This window comes from Hyaena hyaena, unplaced genomic scaffold (genome assembly GCF_003009895.1).
Source record: "Hyaena hyaena isolate Hyena2069 unplaced genomic scaffold, ASM300989v1 scaffold_668, whole genome shotgun sequence".
Taxonomy (NCBI): Eukaryota; Metazoa; Chordata; class Mammalia; order Carnivora; family Hyaenidae; genus Hyaena; species Hyaena hyaena.
In genome coordinates this window covers 115,223-134,742 of record NW_024081301.1, presented here as the reverse complement: position 1 = coordinate 134,742, position 19,520 = coordinate 115,223, and the positions used below count along the sequence as shown (strand labels likewise).

Below are 19,520 nucleotides of genomic sequence, written 5' to 3'. Positions count from 1 at the left end.
ACAAGCAAACCAAAAGAGGTAAAGTACACGAAGGCAAATAAAAGAATTAGAGGCTCAATCCAGGAAATCCAATATCAGATTAGTAAGAGTCCAAAGACAGCAGGAAGTAGGAAAAAATATTATATATGGAGATAGATGTATGTGTATGTACACACATACATATATGAACATTTCTCACAGTGAAGAAATAAAGATTTTCAGACAGAGAAGCCCAGACTATTTAGTATAATGAAGTAGAAAAGACTAATACTCAAAGTACATCATCGTGACATTTCAGACAACTAAGGATAAAGGGAAAATCCCAAAATCTTCCTTGGAGGAAAAAGTCACACACAAAGTATGGAGAATAAAAATGGCACGTCAGTTAACAGCAACATTGGAATTTAGAAATCAGTGGAGCAATGTCTTCACAGTTCTTAGAAAGATTATTTCCAACACAGAATTCTATACCTACTCAAATAACCAGATATTAGGAAACATGCACTTTTTCAAAAAAGTTTACTCCCTGTAAACCCACTAGAAGAACCTATCAGAGGATGTATTTCTGCAAAATAAGGGGGAGCAACAAAAAAGAGGATGGAAAAAAAGGCAAATATTACATATAGAAACAATAAAGCTATACAAGAAGGAAGATTTACATATTTTTTGGCTCAACAGGAAACAATATTCACTTGAAAACACTCTAGAGATTTATTTTTAGAAAGCTGATAAACTTCGAAAGAGTAGTAGAGGAGGAAACATATATATCATGTCAAGGTATTAAATACTTATGGTCCAAAGTAAAAAAAAAAGTAGATGATATTTAAAATTGGAAAAAATGTAAGCAAATAGGAATTAGCAGTATAGATTTGAAATTTGAACATTAAAAGGAAAAACCAGAAAGTACAGCTAAAAGGAGAATAGGAATTGGGAATAGGGAGCTAAAAGGAGAATAAGAATTGGGAATAGGGAGCAAAAGGGCAGAGATATTTCCACAAACATGAGTACCTGTTAGCTTTCTAACCTATGTACTATGTAAGCGATGTACACACTAAAGTATTGTAACTTTTATAAAAATATAAGCTGAATTTTAAAAGATGAAGGTGGAGAGGGGAGAGAAAGCAGACGGGGAGGCAGACAAACACACACACACATCTAAGGGCTTTTAATGAAAATAAAATAATCAGACTTTGGGGCTATAAAGGGATACATAGACCAAAACATGTATCTTGCTTGTTCTGGGAAGGCTTTAATCAAAATCTGTCAATCCTAAGTGGAGCCAAGCTAGCCAAAGTCTAACTGAAACATGTAAACAAATAGCATGCATTGGATGGGCAAATAGAAGAGCTTATGAATGTTCTAGGCCTAGGGAAGGTAGGAAAGATCTTTTCTTTACTTAGTCCCATTCTACAGAGGCTTACCGCCCATCTCCCTCCCCACCTTGTTTTCTCTGGCATATAACAAAAAGCAAGGGAGAACAACTACCTACTTGGCAAAATTTAAAAAGGGCTAATAAAAATGTGAATCAATCATCAGAAATAAATCATTCAATATGGTAAGAAATGCATAAAATAGATTTAAAGTCATGAGTTCCAGAATGAAGGAAAATTCCTTTTCTTCAGGGAACAAACTGCCTGTGTAATCTGAATGCCAGCATATATAATGTTGATATACCAACAATTTACAGAGAATAATGGCAGAAATAAAAATAACATTTAGGATAGCAAAATCTCTAAGAAATAAGACATACTTTGTATAAGAACAAGGATTTAATTAGTTTGTTTTCAGATATTTTAAGTGTCTTAAAGATCTTCAACTTTAGTTATTAGATTTCTTATATCTATCTTTACCTTCACATTTGGATTCTGCATGATGACATGATATACTTTAATTTCTTTATATGTCTGTTGAGAAATTCTGATGATTAAACAGAGAGGATGTCACTTTAAGGATCAGCAAATTTTCTATTACTATTTTCTACTTAACTGGAATATACAAAATTAAAAAATAAAGAAGCAGTTTGGGAACTACTTGGAGAAGAATTGTTTACTGAAAAATAACTTTGGTATTTTGAAGGCCTAATACAATTATCCTGAAATTCAAGAGGATCTTTTGAGACTTACTAACACTTCACATTATTGAAGGCACATATTAATGAGGTAAAAATATAATGCACCTGATTGTTATTTTTAGAATCATGAGGCTTTTCTTAAAAATAACAATTTAACAAAAATACATATACAATGCTAAAGACTTAACTGATAAATTCTTAGTTTAGGAAAGAGGGTAGGTGGTGGAAGTTATACAATTAAATAATAGAACTTTTCAAAATAATTATGTGCTATAATTCAAAACAGGATTTTAAAAGTAACCAGAGATAGGACTACTAAAAGATATATAGAAGAGCTTCTCTTCTAAACCCTACAATAAGTTTTGTTTAATGAATCCAATCCTAGTCTTTGTAATACTTATCCATTAATAGTTTACGAAACATCTTAAAATATTTATATGATGCTTTAAGGCATCTTATATACAACTGAAAATGTGCATTTCAGGATAAAGTGGTTAGTGTTCTATTCATCTGTTCCTGCATTATGGCTAGAGATTTCCCGCTTCAAAAAGTTTGTTTACTGTAAGTCCGTAGAGAGGCTTAAAAAGGAAGTCAGACAAAAACATTTTGTTGAGACTGCCAAGTTTTAGAAGCCTTTCAAAAGACTTTTAAGTATTAAAACCACTTTTAAAATGAACTGTAAATGCAGGCACTAAAGTTGTGGATTAGATGGAAAAATATAATTTTCATCTGTGATTGTCCATATTCTAACACAATATTACCTAGATTATAACTTATGTACATTAACATTTGTGTAGTTTGTATAGTATTAAACAAAATAAAATATGCTACTAATATAAGCCACAGCTTAAAATCAAAATAAAAACAATGACAATCATAATAAAATTAGAATAATTTGCCTGCTCCATTAAATTACATTAGTTAGTGGTGAAAAGAAATTATGAATAAATATTTGATCCTTGGTTACAGGGTTAATGAAGAAGTAAATGAAACTGAGATACCAATTAATCTGCCACTTGCCTTTTCTCTCTCAAACTTCTGGGATCTTAAGGAATATCATCAACTATAATAGTATAATAAAAGCAGTAAGTTTTATATTTTGACTCTGTTAATGAAATATAGGAGAGTCTCATGAAAAAGTATATGCAAAAGATCTGAAGAGAAACATCTAAAAATGTATTTATTGGCTGTATTGTTCTGTAAGCTATGAGCACAATCTAGTACTCTTCAGTATTTCTATCTTTCAATATTTCATTCCTCCAAGAACTCTATCCCACAGATTTGGTTGAGGAATCTGAAACATTTCTAGTAGAAAGGAGAAACAGATTTCTTTCATATCTATCTTTCTAAAAGTAGTTTTAAGAAATGTCTTAAAAAATCTTGTCAGGGGTGCACATGTGGCTCAGTCGGTTAAGGGTCCGACTTCAGCTCAGGTCATGATCTCATGGTTTGTGAGTTCGAGCCCCACATTGGGCTTTGTGGTGACAGCTAGCTCAGAGCCTGGAGCCTGTTTCGGATTCTGTGCCTCCTTCTCTCTCTGCCTCTCCCCGGCTCATTCTCTGTCTCTCTCAAAAATAAACATTAAAAAAAATTTTTTTTATCTTGTTAATTTTTATTAACCTAAAAAATCTTAACTAAAACTTAAGAAAAAATTTTAACTTTACATTTTATTATAAAAATTTCCTTAAATAGGACGTAATATTAAATGTTATATATATTAATATGTATAAGTATAATATTATATATAATATATGCTACTTCTTACCTGATCCTGTTAATATGCCAGGGTATTTTTATTTAAGATAATTATGTATTATATAATATTATACATGTTTTAATCATTATCACATGGTAATTATATAATAATAAACTACAACATTTTATATTATGATTATGTATTGTGAAATACCCTGCTACATTAGGGCATCAGGGAAGAAGAAATAGTGGTGTTGTAAGTGAACTAAATCTTCATCAATCAGAATCAGAAGACGATAAAAATCTAAACATAGATAAATCAAGAAACAGCAGTGTAAGCATACTGTTTAGAAATACTAGATAAATTCTAGATGTTGGTTATATCATCCATCATGAGTTTCAGTGAACAATAGAAGAAAAATTGATATGCTAATTTTCCTAAAGGTAGTTTTAAGAATGTTGGTATATTTTTAATTTTAAGTAATTCTTTTAATTATTACTATTTTTTATTATAAGAAATGCCCTTAGATTAATTATTAAGGAAGTGATGTCTAAATAATTTTAAACCAAATGTCTATTACAGAGGAAAAGGTATTTAAAACTTACATATTCCCTAGTAGCAAAAAATGAACAACTCAAGTAGTATAAACCCTTAACCTTCTTTAACTATTATATTTCCAAGTCATAGAAATCATGTAGGTTAGCAATCTCTCTCTCTCTCTCTCTCTATATATATATACACATATATAACTGTTACATTTCCATGTCATAGAAATCATGCAGGTTAGCAATCTCTCTCTCTCTTATATATATATAAGCATGTATATGTATATATATATATACATGCTTATTTACCTGAGAGAGCGCAAGCAGGGTAAGAGCAGAGAGAGAGGGGGGAAAAGAGAATCTGAAGCAGACTCCACACTCAGAACAGAGCCTGATGTGGGGCTCATTCTCATGAGTGTGAAATCATGACCTGAGCCAAAATCAAGACTCCAACACTTAACTGACTGAGCCATCCAGGGCTAGCAATCTGTATTTTTTAACTGAATATCCACTTTAGAAATTCCCACTTTAAAGCAGGTCCTACTTCCCGCGTAACTACAGAGCACCAGAAAAGTCACAGTGGGTATCATCTCACTCAAAAGAAGCAGAATTTTATATTAGGTTATTTTCTAATTTGTTGTTCACAGCAAGAAAGTGACATACTCAAAATCATAATATCAATCATATTTGTTGTTGACTCAACAACTGAAGTCTCTTGCTGAAATCAGGTAAAGAAACCACAGTAATAGCATATACAATTATAACAAAGACTTAAAAATATAAAATTCCTTTCACAGACCCCAAAATATGAAGAGGCAATATATAATTTCATTTCCCCAAAACAGATTCTATCTCCTGACTATTATCAGAAAAAGAACATGAAGTGTGAACAATATACGGGTATTTTTATAATTTAAAATTTGGTTACATAAAAATTAAAAATCACCATGAATAAAAGAAAAAAAAGTACCATACATGGCAAAAGGTTTAGGGCTCTTGTTTGTGTATATATGTCTGTCTGTGTATATGTGTATATATAGGTGTCTGTGTGGTTGGTTATCTTTGGTCTATCTATCAAGAAAGAATTCTTAAAAGATGAATAAGAAACATGAAAGACAGAGAAAAAGAAAGCAAAAGAAGTGAATAGGTAATTTAGAATGAACCACAACTGGACAAAAGCACATAAAAAATGCCCATGTTCATTACCCACGTATAGTGGTAGATTCTGTGTTATAATAGTTCTGGGGAATAATTTGACAATGCGAATCAAATGCTCTGAAAGTATACATACCCCTTGATCTAGCTACTCTATTTTTTAGGGGCTTAGCCTAAGGAAATAATTAGACAAGCTGTGAAACTGCACACACACATACACAGAGATGTTTGGTGAAGTGTAATTTGTAACAGCAATAAAATGAAAAACTAAATGTTCATTGGTAGGGGATTAGGTAAATATGCAACTGTTAAATGTGATTTAATTTCATATTTGATAGGGAAATGTGTGTGTAACAAGTGATTCAGTGAGAAAAAGCTGGTTATGAATTGTACTTATAACAGATCTAAATGTTTTTTGTTAAAAAAACTGCATAAGAATGCTTAGAAAAAATGTCTAACAACTATTAAAACAAAATATTAATAAAAGTTAAGGAAATACATCTTATTTCTTTTGGCTGGACTTCTTTTTCCAAATTAAAATAAATGAACATTTATGCTAAGATAATAAAAAGGCTAAAATATTAATTAGTGAAAGGAGCAATAAACTTAAAAATAAATTACTGAAAACAGTTTCTGACTGCCAATGAAGATATAGTTGTTGGGGAGAGACAAGGTAAAGTGTGGTAATCACTGTAACAGAAATATAAAAAATGCAGTGGAAATGCAAGGGTATGTACAGGCCAAGGAGAGAGGACTCAGTAAAGTGAAGGCTCATAAAGAAGGTAGAATCTGAATTGGACTCTCAATGGGGATAAAGATTTTAATAGGTTAGGATGTGGGATGAAGCAAGAGGAAGCAGCCTTCAAGATTCAGGGAAAAGCTTGGAAACTATAGAGGCAAGAAACAGAAAGCATGTTTAAGAAAAGCTTGGGACACCAAGTGCTATAGAAAAGTGAGTCTGCAGCTTGACAACGGACGGGCAAAGCCTTCGAAGTCTCTCCTAAATAAGGCATCTGCACTTTATTAGGAAGATAATTGTAGTGTGAAGGGTAGACTGAAGCGGGGAGAGACAAGAGAAATGGAAACTAGTTTAGATATTGCTATTATTATTCATTTCTTACATCACATTTTCTCTAAGTGTTTTAAAATAAATTGAATTAAGAAACATCAATCTATTCCCTGTCTTTCTTGATTTTAAATAAGTCTCTAAAACACAAGTATGAACTGGCAATTTCATGTTATGTCTTAGGTACTAGGGGTCTATATTTTTCAGCTTTTTGAAATATTCCACAGATGGTTCCTCTAAATAAAGGGACTAGATAATTTATCACTAATGAGTTAAAAATCCCTCTCTTAAAAAATGGGCAGGCCTTCTGGGGTCATCTTTTGATGTGCCATATCAGGTGTCCTGAATGATTTTACCCAGAGGAACTAATTTATCAAGAGCTTAAGACTGCAAACATTAAAAGATTTACAGAGCTGTACGTTAGTGTAAAAAGCAGAATGCAGTATTTAGCAAACATGAGTCACAGACTGCAAAGCAGGGTTCACGACAGAGAGACATTGATGAATGGGATTAGATCTAATTGAGACTTGGGACAAAATGATGGCAAGGATTTTTCTTTTGCTAGTACTCATGTTAATATGTATGTGAGGAGGTTTTTTGGGAAACTATGCTAAATTAAAATTAGTTGGCAAAGTTCTAAAGTGAAATCAAATATTAATATATGCATTTCAATAAACACTTTAGGCTACACATGATTGATACAATTACTGTACTAATCATAAATCTGGATTCTTTTAACAGCCTTATGACTCATGGAATTCAGTTGCAAATGATATAGGTGAATGAATTTTAACTGTTTAAAAGATATGTAACTTTAAGGTACTACTGATTAACCATATAATCAAAATTTTATAATGCATTCATATGACACTACTGTGGTTACTGCAGTATTAATGCTTAACAAATAATTCACAACTATTTACAAATATTACAAAGAAAATTCATTTTCCCACATATTAAAAAACTGTCATAGTCTTTTAAACTAATCCAACACTCTGAGTAACAAATCACCCATAACCTTGTGATACTTGCCTCTGTGGGAAATAGCAGATACCATGTTTTCCACCCAGTCTCATTTTCTTACTGTCCATGCTTATTTAAGGGGGTAAACAACGCAAAAAACCTTGTAATTTACAGTAATATTTGTAATTGTGGATGAACAATTGAACACTGTTTGGTCTAGAAGGAGAATAAGGGCCAAATGAAATGTATTAGGGCTATTAACCTGACTTCCATTGTCTGTTGGTAATGATTAAACTTTACTGCCAAATGGGAAAATATATGGAAGATTTAGTTTATACATATTTTTACTGCCTCACATTTATTGTATGAGGAATTCATATAGAGACTTATTTTTAAATGACATTCAAGTAATTTTAGGGGAAGCCTAAACTTACATTGAAACTATATTCAATCACAATATTTCTATTATATATAAGACACTGATTCTACTAGTATCTTTTCTTTTATTGTACTTTAAGATAAAAACCACTAACATGAGGTGCAAAATTTAAGAAAAGGAAAGGTTAGAGACAGAAATATTACTAAATGTGAGTTTCCAGATGGATAATGAGGAAATCTTGACTTTTCATTTAATGTCAGGAATTTTATCCGTTCCATAAATAAACCTTGCCGCCAGCACCCCCATCCTGCATGGCACTCAGCGAGTGCACTTTCTGTTTTCCAGACCTAAAATAGGTGCATGTTTTACTCCAAGTAAATAGACATTTAGTTTGGAGGCAAAGATTTCAAGTCAAATAACTATCTATTCCAAAATCAAGCACTGACACTGGTAAGGTATTAAAATGAACAAAATTTAAAAAGTTAGTTTCTTTCTAAGAAATAATATAGGCTTATTAATAAGAAAAATTTAAATAATCCATATAACAAAAATATAAAATATTATATTTAGGGATTTAGTAACAAATATACAAAATATATACAAAGAAAGTTATGTTCCAAAACTTTTCTGAGAAACATCTAAGAAAATATGAATATTGAGAGACAAGCTATGGTAGAGTGCAAAGATTTAATGGCAAAAAAAGTGAATAAAAAATTAACTTTTAAATTTTTAAAAATATTTTATTCCTTTGGAATTGAAAAAATTATGCTAACATTCATTTCTGAGTCAGAAATAGCTAAGAACATTTTTAAAAACAAAGAATAATAATGAAGGGGGACTAAGCACTGCTATATATCAAAAGGTATTATCATGTATCAGCTATGAAAATAACAGCTACTAGGAGAGACAAGTAAGATAAAGAATAGGATAGAATAGGATAAATAATTCCAATAAATAGAATTATAGGACTACCTATTGCATTTAAAACAAAGGTACCATGAGGATGGAGTATCAACATATTATACAAGAATGTCAGGCTCTTTGAAAAAAAATTAAGTTAAATTCTTGCCTGTTACTTTACATCTAAATAAATTAGGAGAAAATAAGAGAAAAAATTTTTTAAAAAGCTTATGGATAAAAGATCTTTTATTATTCCAAAATTATTCCAAAAGCAGGAGAGAAAAAAAGGAAGCTGTTTTACGACATAAAAGTTTTAAAAATTCAGTATTAAGAGGGATATCTCAAAGTTAAGGGTGAATGATAAACTTAAAGAGTGAATGATAAATATGAATCTTAGAGGAAAGAGTTAATATCCCTTGATGATTTCATCCAGTCCTGTGGCTTTAAATATCATCTAAATGTTAACAGCTCTCAAATTTATATTTCAGTTTAGACTTTTCTTCTGAACTCCAGATTCTTATCTCCAACTGCTTCCACGGTCTCCGCTTGGATGTATCGCTCGGATGTATCGTAGACAAATTTAAAATGCTCCAATTATAGTTTAATCTTCTGCCACCCCCACCGTACAAACCTTTTCTACCTGAAATCTTCCCAATCTCTTTTAATGTGACTTGATTCTTTCAGTTGTGAAATTCAAAAATCTTAGGCACATCCTTGCCTTTTTGTTTCCCTCACATCCCAAATCCAATTTGTGATGAAATTCTGCTAGTTCTACCTTCAAAATATATTAGAATCTGACTACTTCTGACCAACTCCATTGCTACCAATCTGGTCTGAGCCATGACCATCTTTCACCTGGGTTATTACAGTAGTCTCCTAACTGTTTCCACCCTTGCTATACTACAATCTACTCTTAACACACCAGTCAGAGGAGCTTTTGAAAACATGATGGAGATATATTACTTCTCTGCTCAGATCATGCCATGGTTCCCTGATTTGTTCAGAGTTAAAGTCTAAGTCCTTATAATGACATACAAGGCTTTACTTGATCTGCTTTCCTCCACTTGATCTTGATGATCTCATCACTGTCTACTTTATTTTCCTTTTCTTTTGTACCGATTATAGGTCCTAGCCATTCCAAGAATATGCCAGCCTGTGTTAGAGATCTGCATTAGTTGTTCTACCTGAAAATGAGTCTTCACTCAGATATCTACAGGGCTAACTGTGAACTTCTTCAAATTTATCAGTGAAGCCTACTGTGACAATGCTATTTAAAGCAACCTCACCCCCTCCCCACTTCTGAACTCCCTGTATTTCTTTGCCCATGCATGTACCACCTTCTAAGATTTTGTTTAATTTACTTACTATATTTATGTCTTTCTTCTTGCACTAGAATGTAAACTCTAGGAGGGTTAAAAAGTTTGTTTTGTACTTTGATGTATCCTTAGCATCAGATAAGTATATGGCGCACAGTTTAATCAATATTGCTGAATGAATAAACATCCGTATCCTAAGCTCTTGTAAATATGTAACAATTTTTACAAAAGATGACTATGCAAGAAAAATGTTCAATTGATGGTTAAGTAATTCACAGAAAAGAAAATAGATCCTTGAATAGAGGAGAAAAAATACATTCAACTATTCAACTATACTAGTAAACGAAGGAAAAATAGAAAGATAATATTTATGGTTGAAATTGGCAAAAAATCAATATATAGCTAGTTAGACAAGAGAGGGAGAGAGAACCCTACATTCAAAATGATTTAATAAATATATCAACCAAAAACAAGGTATGGGCCTTGTTTGTATGCTGACTAAAAGACTTAAAAAGAAATCATTTATGAGGGGGAAATTTAAACACTGATTGGATAGATATTTAATGACACTAGGTATGAAAAGGATATTGTGTTTTCTTCTAGAGACGTTAAGATGTAAATGGACAAAATGATATGCTGTCTGAGATTTCCTTCAAAATAGTCCAGTACAGATTAGATGGGGTGGAGAAAAGCAGATGGGGTTCTCAAGAGTAGCCATAAGATAAATCTTAAGTTAGGTGATGGGTTCATAGAGTTCATTACTGTATTCTTTGCACTTCTATGTATGTTTGAAAATAATTTTCTATAAATTAAAAATTAAAGATATTTTAACACCAAAAGCTGGTGAGAATAAAGGGAGAAAGGAACATTTTCTTACACTGATGATGGGAGTTACAACTGGTATAATCACACGGGGGTGGGAGAGATTACTAAGCAATATATATTTTAAACTTTAAAAATGTGCTTATTTCTTGAGTTAGAAATTTTACTTCTAGGAATTTATCATAAGGGTAATCAGAAATAAGCACCAAGATAAATATTCATATTTGCTTACTGCAATGCTATTTATAATAATAAAAAGTTATTAGACAATTTAGATACCTAACAATAGAGCACAGATAGAATTTATTATGGTTAATCTCATCAGACTTTTAAAAGCAGTGTATACATTTTAAATGTAAAAATTGCTGCTGATCTAATAGTACCTTTTAAAGTTCCCTACAGCACCAGAAAAACAAAACAAAACAAAAAACAAACAAAAAGCCAAATTCAAGTCTCAAATACCAGAGTATTTAGCATTTTTGAAATTTAACAACAAAACTACTTATTATCTGTTTATGAGAATATAGGAAAAAAGTCAGTAACACATGTGTAAGCTTTGATGAATGAGACACATTTGAATCATGTTTTGCTTAAGTTGAACTCTTCCATTTTACTTCTTAAATGTACTAAGACTGTTATTAATAGTATAATTTTCATAATATGCTATTTTTTTTTAAATGTTTTATTTATTTCTAGGAGAGAGAGAGAGAGAGAGAGACAGCGTGAGCAGGGGAGGGTCAGAGAGAGAGGGAGTCACAGACTGAAACAGGCTCCAGGCTCTAAGCTGGCAGTCAGCACAGAGCCCGACGCGGGGCTCGAACCCACGAATCGCGAGATCATGACCCGAGCGAAAGTCGGACGCTTAACCAACTAAGCCACCCGGGCGCCCCAATTTTCATAATATGCTAACTAGGTATTGCTTCATATCTTTAGAAATACAAACATAAATTTCATTATGTCTTTTTTAATCAACTACTTTAGTATTCTAAGACTAAGAAAAAGAAATATTTATAAGTGGACTCACTTTGTACTCCATGCCCCTTCCCTGTTACTCATCTTTGACTCCCTATTCATGGTGAAACCAACATATGTATTTCATGGAATGAATAAGACACAACAAAAATTAATCCATGAAATCATGGAACAAAATATTAAACAACAAACCAAGAGCAAAACATATTAAAAACAAAACTCATCTTCTGATACACTTTCAAAAGGAAATATATGTTTATAGAATGTAATATGACTTTAACGTTTTTCCTTTTAAAAATGTTATGAAAAGGAATTAAAAACTGAATAAATGTTGTGTTTTACTGTTGACAAGTATAGTCTATGAAATTACATTGTAAGTGAAATATGGATTTCTAAATAAGTAATAATGACCATCAGGTGGTCAGTATTTCTTGATCTTGGTGTTAAAACCCTATTTCCTCTCCAACATCTTGAATACATTATATATATAAAATCAAGGCCCCAAAGGTACAAGAGAATCTGTAAAAAGTCTTAAGTTCTTTCCAAAGATCTCAACTAGGTTAGTTCTAATGACAATAATACTTTATTAAAAGAAAAAGAGGATATAAATATGTATCTCCAAAATCCCACTCATTTTAAAGTAAAAATATAACATAGGAACTTAATAAAAGAGAGCTAAGTAATTCAGAGCAACTTCTCTACTGAAGGCAATAAAAAAGTCTGGACGAAATATAAAAACCATATGCTTGAAGGCACAGAGAACTAAAAATATTGTGAAGAATTATAGGTTAAATATCAAGAGAAAGTTGGGAATCTCTGGAAGGTAATCTCTGCAATTACAGCTGTTTTCCCCTTGAGATTTTTTGCTGATCCTGAAGGAGGTGGCAGAAAAACTTAGTAACATTGTTGAGAACTTGGCAGAACTGGAGTGCTGGCACTTGAAGTTAGGGCCCACTAAACGAAGTTCTTCATAAACCCTCCTTGCTTTGAGTTAGAACCCTAAAGATCTTATGCTCTAGAGGGTAAATCAGGGGTAGGCAGACCCTAGCAAAAGTTGCTGTGTAGTTTCAAATGATCCCAATCCCTAAAACTGGACTAAAGTGATTTTGGATTGTTAATGCTACCAGGGGCCTAAAAGAAGCAAATGTAAATCCTCTCTGAAGGAAGACATTACTATGAGAAGCCTTAAAGTATTTCTATAAACAATTCTGCAAATACATGTCTGATGCACAAAAATTAGCATGCCTTCAAGGAAATAGAACCAGAAGAGAACCAGAAGAAAGAGATAACAGAAACAGACCCAGAGGGTTCCAGACCTGGAGATTCTCGGACACAGACTTTAAAATAATTACACCCATTGCATTCAGTGAGAATTGTTGTCAACAAACGGAAATTTAAAAAAAAGAATCAAATACAAAATCTAGAAATGAAATACAACTGAAGTTAAGAACTTGATGGATTTAAGAACCCATTTGACACAGCTGCAAATGAAGTAAACTACAGAATACGTGAAATTTCCAGAGAGACAAAAAAACAAAGAAAAGCAGAAGAAAGTTAAAAAGAAAATAGTCACAGATAAGACAAGGAGAAAAGTACTAAGCAATGTAATTGGAGTTCCAGAAGCTGAGGAGACAGCAAAAGTAGCAGAAGCAATATTTGGAGGTACAATAATTAAGAACTTCACAAAACTAATGTAAGATAACCCAGACACAAATTCTGAAAGTTTCTTTGAACCAAGTAAGAGAAGTAATAACAAATCATATAGGAATAACAGAGCAAAACTACTAAAACCGAAAGACAAAGAGAAAATATTTTAGAAGTCTGATTATATTTGAGGGAGAAATGACAGCTGACTTCAACAACAGCAAGAAAAAAAACCCCAGGCGATAATGAAATGATATCTTTAAAGTGCTAAGAAAAGAAAGAATATCAAACTGGAATTCTATACCCAGCAAAACAGTCTTCAAGAAAGAAAGTAAAATGAATACAGCTTCAGACATATAAAAACTAAGAAAATTCATCATTAGCATATCCACTGTTAAAGAAATGCAAAATATTCTGGATGAAAGAAAATTTTTCTTGGATGGAGATGTAGAGATGCTGAAAAAAATATCAAAAAACAAAAAGTAAATGTGAATACTGATTATATAGACAATAAAAACACATTTTGTGGATATATTATATATAGAAAAATAAAATGCATCATAGCAATGGTATGTCAGGAGAGGCATTAACCCAGGTAAAGAATTTTTTAAGTTTCTAACACTGTCTGAGGGTGGAAGTAACATAATTACTTTGATAAAGCTATCAAGGATATATAATGTTATCGAAGAGTAACTACTAAAAGAATATAAAAAGAGTATATAGTTTCCAAGCTCAGAGGTTAAAAAATGGAATATTAAATATCACTCCATCATTTTAAAGCAAAGTTCAAAAGAAAAAGAATTTGGAAAAAACAGGACAATTAGAAAGCAAATCACAAGATGGCAGGTTTAAAACCAAATATCAATAAATTGATCAAATAGAAAAGAAATTAACAGTTTAAAAGATAAAGACTAATAAAGAGAACAACAAAACAAAACCTAGAGATGCCTGGGAGGCTCAGTGGGTTAAATGTCTGACTCTTGATCTTGGCTCAGGTCATGATTTCACAGTTCATGAGTTTGAGCCCTGCACTGGGCTCTGCACTGACAGTGTGGAGCCTGCTTGGGATTCTCTGCCCCTCCCTGCTCACAGTCTCTCCTTCTCTCTCTCTCTCTCAAAACAAATTTAAGAATAAGCACATGATTAAATACATTTTGTAAAAAAAGGAAGATGTAAGAATTCTGAAATATACAGATGTTATAATATAATTTCAATGTATGGAAACCAAAAATTGACAGAACTGCAAGAAGAAGTACCCTTAAAAGATGTCCATCTCTAGCCCCTGGAACTCGTGACTATGTTATATAATATGGCAAACGGGATTTTACAGATGTATTTTGAGTTACGGATTTAAAACAGGGAGATTATCCTAGGTTACCTGGCAGGCCCAATCTAGCCATTTGAACCCGTAAAAGCAGAGACTTCCCTTTAATTGTAGGTAGAAGAGATGAAGCAGAAGGGAAGGTGAGAAAGATTCAAAGCATGAGAATGAACTGTCCTGCCTTTGTTGACTAGGAGATGAAATGATGAAGAAAGAGGGCAAGGTACCTGGGAATATGGGTGACCTCTAAAAATGAAGAATGACCCCTGGGCAACAGCCAACAAGAAAACAGGGACCAAAGCCCTACAGCTGCATAGAACTAAATTCAGCTAACAACCAGAATGAGCCGAGAAGCACATTGTCTCCTCAGAACCTCCAGATAAGAGATCCAGCTGGTTGACACCTTGATTTGGCCTTCTGAAACTCTAAGCGGAGTTCCCAGTTGACCCTGCTGTAATTCTGATCTACAGAACTTGGGGATAATAAATCAGTGTTATTTTAAGTAGACATGTTTGTGTTCATTTGTTAGCATGGTTATAGAACATTGATGCAAAATAGAAAAATCCAATGTAACAGAGGGAATTTTTAATAGGTCTCCTCAGTATATGATAGAATGTGAATTAAAAAAAAAAGTCTATAAGAGTAAAATTTGAAGAACACAGCCAACTCGACCTAACAGACTTGCAATAAATGACTACAAAATATAATTCCTTATAAGCATACCTGAAACATTTATACAAGCTAAATATATGCCGGGCCTAAAGCAAGTCTCTATAATCTCCAAATGATTAAAACCACATTAAGTATTTTCTCTGAATACAATTGAATTAATCTATAAATAAACAAAAAATAGAATGGATTTTGCTATAGCTTTTTAAAGAATAAATAAAAACTAAAAAATATTAAAACTATTCTCTCAGTTTTTATTGGATGCCTACATGACACTTAAAAAGTATGGTTCTCATTTTAATTGCCTCTCCAAACCTGAATACAAATGGAAATTTGCTCAATCTGAAAGTGCAATTTTATATATAAAAAAGAAGAAATTACAACAGAAATCAGAAAATATTTTGAACAAATAATAATCTTAAATACTATGTATCAATCTTTTAAAATGAAGCTAAAGCTGTGTTTAGAGGGAAACCTATGGAGATTAGTGCATAAGTTATAAAAGTCAGGTGAATGTTAAGGAACAAATATCTATCTTTATCAGTCAGGAATAAAAACAACAGCATAAACCAAGTAAAAGTAGATAGAAATAATAAAAGTAAAGATAAGAACAATTAAATAGAAAACAACGCCCCCAGCAAAACAGGAAACAAACACCTAAGAGGAAAAAGCTACGAAACGAATATTTGACTGACAGTTCTGACAAGAGACCATACTAAAATAAAATCAAATACACAAATTTACAGAAATTTGCTTCATCTTCCTCTTAAAATCTATTGACACAGCATCAGTGATAGAAAAAAGCAATAGGTGCCAACATCAGAAATTGGATAATTTTTGGAAGTTGGAAATCGCATGGATCAGAACAACAGGAAAGCTAAGAGGAAAATCAGGACTCTGCTTTTGTATATATGAGAAATGCTTTTTCTGAAATCTGTAAACTCCGAAAAAAAAGAATGGGGAGAGCCTACAAGGTAATGACCAATGATAATCAGATTAAATGATCAATTGACGGTGATGTTGTAAGGTAAATTAAAACTCTCTAACAAAATGGAGACCTCCTACTACCAGCATTGGAAACAAAAAGTAGAGCCTTGGGAAGATCCAAACTTCTAGAAAGACAGAAAAGTTTGGAGGTAACGTCTGAGAGTTGCAAATTTAAAAAGAATATACACGAGATTAGGGTTGCTATTATTTTGGGTTAAAGATGAGAGAGGTATCTCATATATATCTGTCATAAAGAAAATATTGGAGTTTGACAGATTAATTTTTTAAAAAATTACTTGTCCTATATTCCAATAAATCAGTCTCTAGAAATTTGGTACATATGCACAAATGTGAATATACAGGCATGCTTTCTGATGCACTCTTCACGAATAGATCAATTGTTAAATAAATTATGGTATAACTAGTTTCTGGATTCTCACACTTGTTAAAAAATAAGGTAAATTCTTTAAGTATATACCTTAAACATGTTCATAATAAACTAAACAAACAAAAAAAAGTTGTAGGTCAATATATATTATGTGCTAGGATTCATATGAAACCTACCAAAGAGCCAGAGTTAGATTATGTACTATAAATATTATACATCCACACATCCACACACACACGGATGCACACACTCTCACACACTACAAAGACAACCAAACTGCTAAATGCATTTATTTCTGAGACAGGACACAAGACTGGGTTCTGGAGAAAGGTGAAGAGGGCATTCTACTTGTACGTATAATTCTAAATTGCCTGAATTTATTTTAAACACTGTATGTTTGCTTTGCAATTAAAATGTCCTAAGCACACTTTGATAACAAGTGATACATGGCAACAGAATACATAGTTTATTCTATGCTGTTAGTTGATCTTAAGAACAGATTATTATGTATTATAGAATATAATATTCTTAAATATAATCTTCATCTTCACTTCACCTTCACTTAACTGAGGTTAAACTTTAAAGAAGGGTGGAAGTACAATTATTTCATCAAAAATAGGTAAAATAATTTAAAAGTTTTATTGCTAGAGTTATTTAGAACATCAAGCATACTTGGCTCTGAAACCTTTGAAAGGTACTGGTTAATGAGATGATTCTGAAGCTAATTTTCCCATTAATTCTCACAAAATAGCCAAACCTATTAAAAAATTAACTGTTCTGTAGATCAATATATAAAGGAGGTCACTCTTTAGAAATAACCTTATAATTTACCTAATAAAGGAAAAGCTCTACTTACAACAAGGAGTAGATTGATCTGGTAGTCCAAGTTGTGGAAAGGTCATAAGAACAGAAATCCCTTGTAGGTCATTTTGCTTTATAGTATGCTCATTAGTTTGGTCAGCCCAAACCACCACTTTCTTTCTCTCTACCAAATGTTCAATTTCTTTGAAGTCAGACTCAAAAGCAGCATTTGAAAGGCCAGCTTCTTTTAATGCACAATACTGTTTTCTTAGGGCTGGAAGTAAAGCATTCAATACTCTATAAAAAAGGTGACAAAAAAAGAGATATAAATATTAAATTTTAAAACACTATTAGTGTTCTACATAATATCTAAAGTATTAGCACATCATTAAATGATACCTTGTATGTTTTCCTTTAGAATATTTCAATCAAATACCTCAACATATTCTCACTACATTAAGTACAGAGTGGAAAGAATCCTGGATGGGAATTATAAGCACCAGGCTCTAGACTCGGCTAGTCTTCACTTGCTTCCATATGATCCTGGGTAATACACAAACTGATGTTTCTCCTCGATAACTTGGGGTACAACCAGACAGTCATTACTTGCAACAAGAGCCTACTGTCAAAACTAAATGAGTTAAATACATCTAAAAGGTTTCTGCAAAGCATTATGTGATTTATAAAATAAAGAGTCTGTTGTTACTCAAACAAGTATCATGGAGTTAAAATGAAAGAAATGCACTATAAATGATGAGAACCATTTTAGGTATGTAATATTTTGAAGGAATCACACTCAACTTTCCTTCAAGTTAGCTTTTCGTTAGTTAAAGCAATGGCTTTCAAAGCCGTTCAAAGGGGTTCCAAATAGAAGGGTTGTGGACAAGGATGGTAGATAAAGGGAATCAATGGGGCACTGGATTCTTGTCTCTGATTCAAAATCTTCCTTAATGCTATCAATCAGAGCAGTACTGAATGTATCTTTTTATGTATTAAACCTCCATGTTCACTGAAGAAATGCCACAGCTAAACAGTTATAAATTTATATACTTAATTAATGGCTCCTAACTTTTATATCAAGGAAGACATCAAACAACTTGAATGATCTTGAAATGCTTCAGACCTGGTTGTTTCAGTTGACTCATAACATCCAGCAAAATAGAATCATTTGAACTATGGGTAGGGCAGTGGAAAAAGGATAGCCATTGATTTTAACAATCAAGGAAATAACTGTTTTTTTACCTCAGAGTCTTAAATATTTAGATAGTAGTATATATATATTGTCTGTGACATTGCCTTTTTTGGGGAGGGTAGAAAGTACTCCATTTAAGCCAAGTAGGCAACAACTATAAGGAAAAGTCATTAAGCATAAAATCAACAACAACAAAAAAATGCTATTTACTGAGCACCTATACTAATAAGGTGCTGTACAGAGAAGAGATAACACAGCCTGCCAGAGGTTGCTATCTTTAGAAGGTCTTACTATTTGGGGTTAGCATCCAACTCTTGAATTTTGGCTTAGGTCATTATCTCACAGTCATGAGATTGAGCCCTGGGGGCATGAAGTCTACCTGAGTCTCTCCCTCTGCACAGTTCTGCTCATGCTCACACACTCTTCTGTGTCTCTCTTAAAAGAAGAAAAGAAAAAAGAAAAAAATAGAACTACCATATGATCAACCAATTCCACATCTGGGTATTTCTACAAAGAAAATGAAAGGTGGCTGGGTGGCTCAGTCAGTTAAGTGTCCAACTTCAGGTCAGGTCATGATCTCGCGGTTTATGGGTTTGAGCCCTGCATCAGGCTCTGTGTGGAGAGTGTGGAGCCTGAAACCTGCTTTGGATTCTG

General features: G+C 32.5%; 1 protein-coding gene across 2 annotated transcripts in view; it reads right to left on the bottom strand.

Moving 5' to 3' along the window:
• Positions 1-19,520, bottom strand: part of KIF18A (kinesin family member 18A) — a 73,483-nt gene that overhangs the window by 17,701 nt on the left and 36,262 nt on the right. For both annotated transcript variants that reach the window (XM_039217096.1, XM_039217097.1), the window contains one exon: positions 17,730-17,971. In XM_039217096.1, the coding sequence (XP_039073027.1) occupies positions 17,730-17,971 (242 nt within the window). The remainder of the gene's footprint in view (positions 1-17,729; positions 17,972-19,520) is intronic.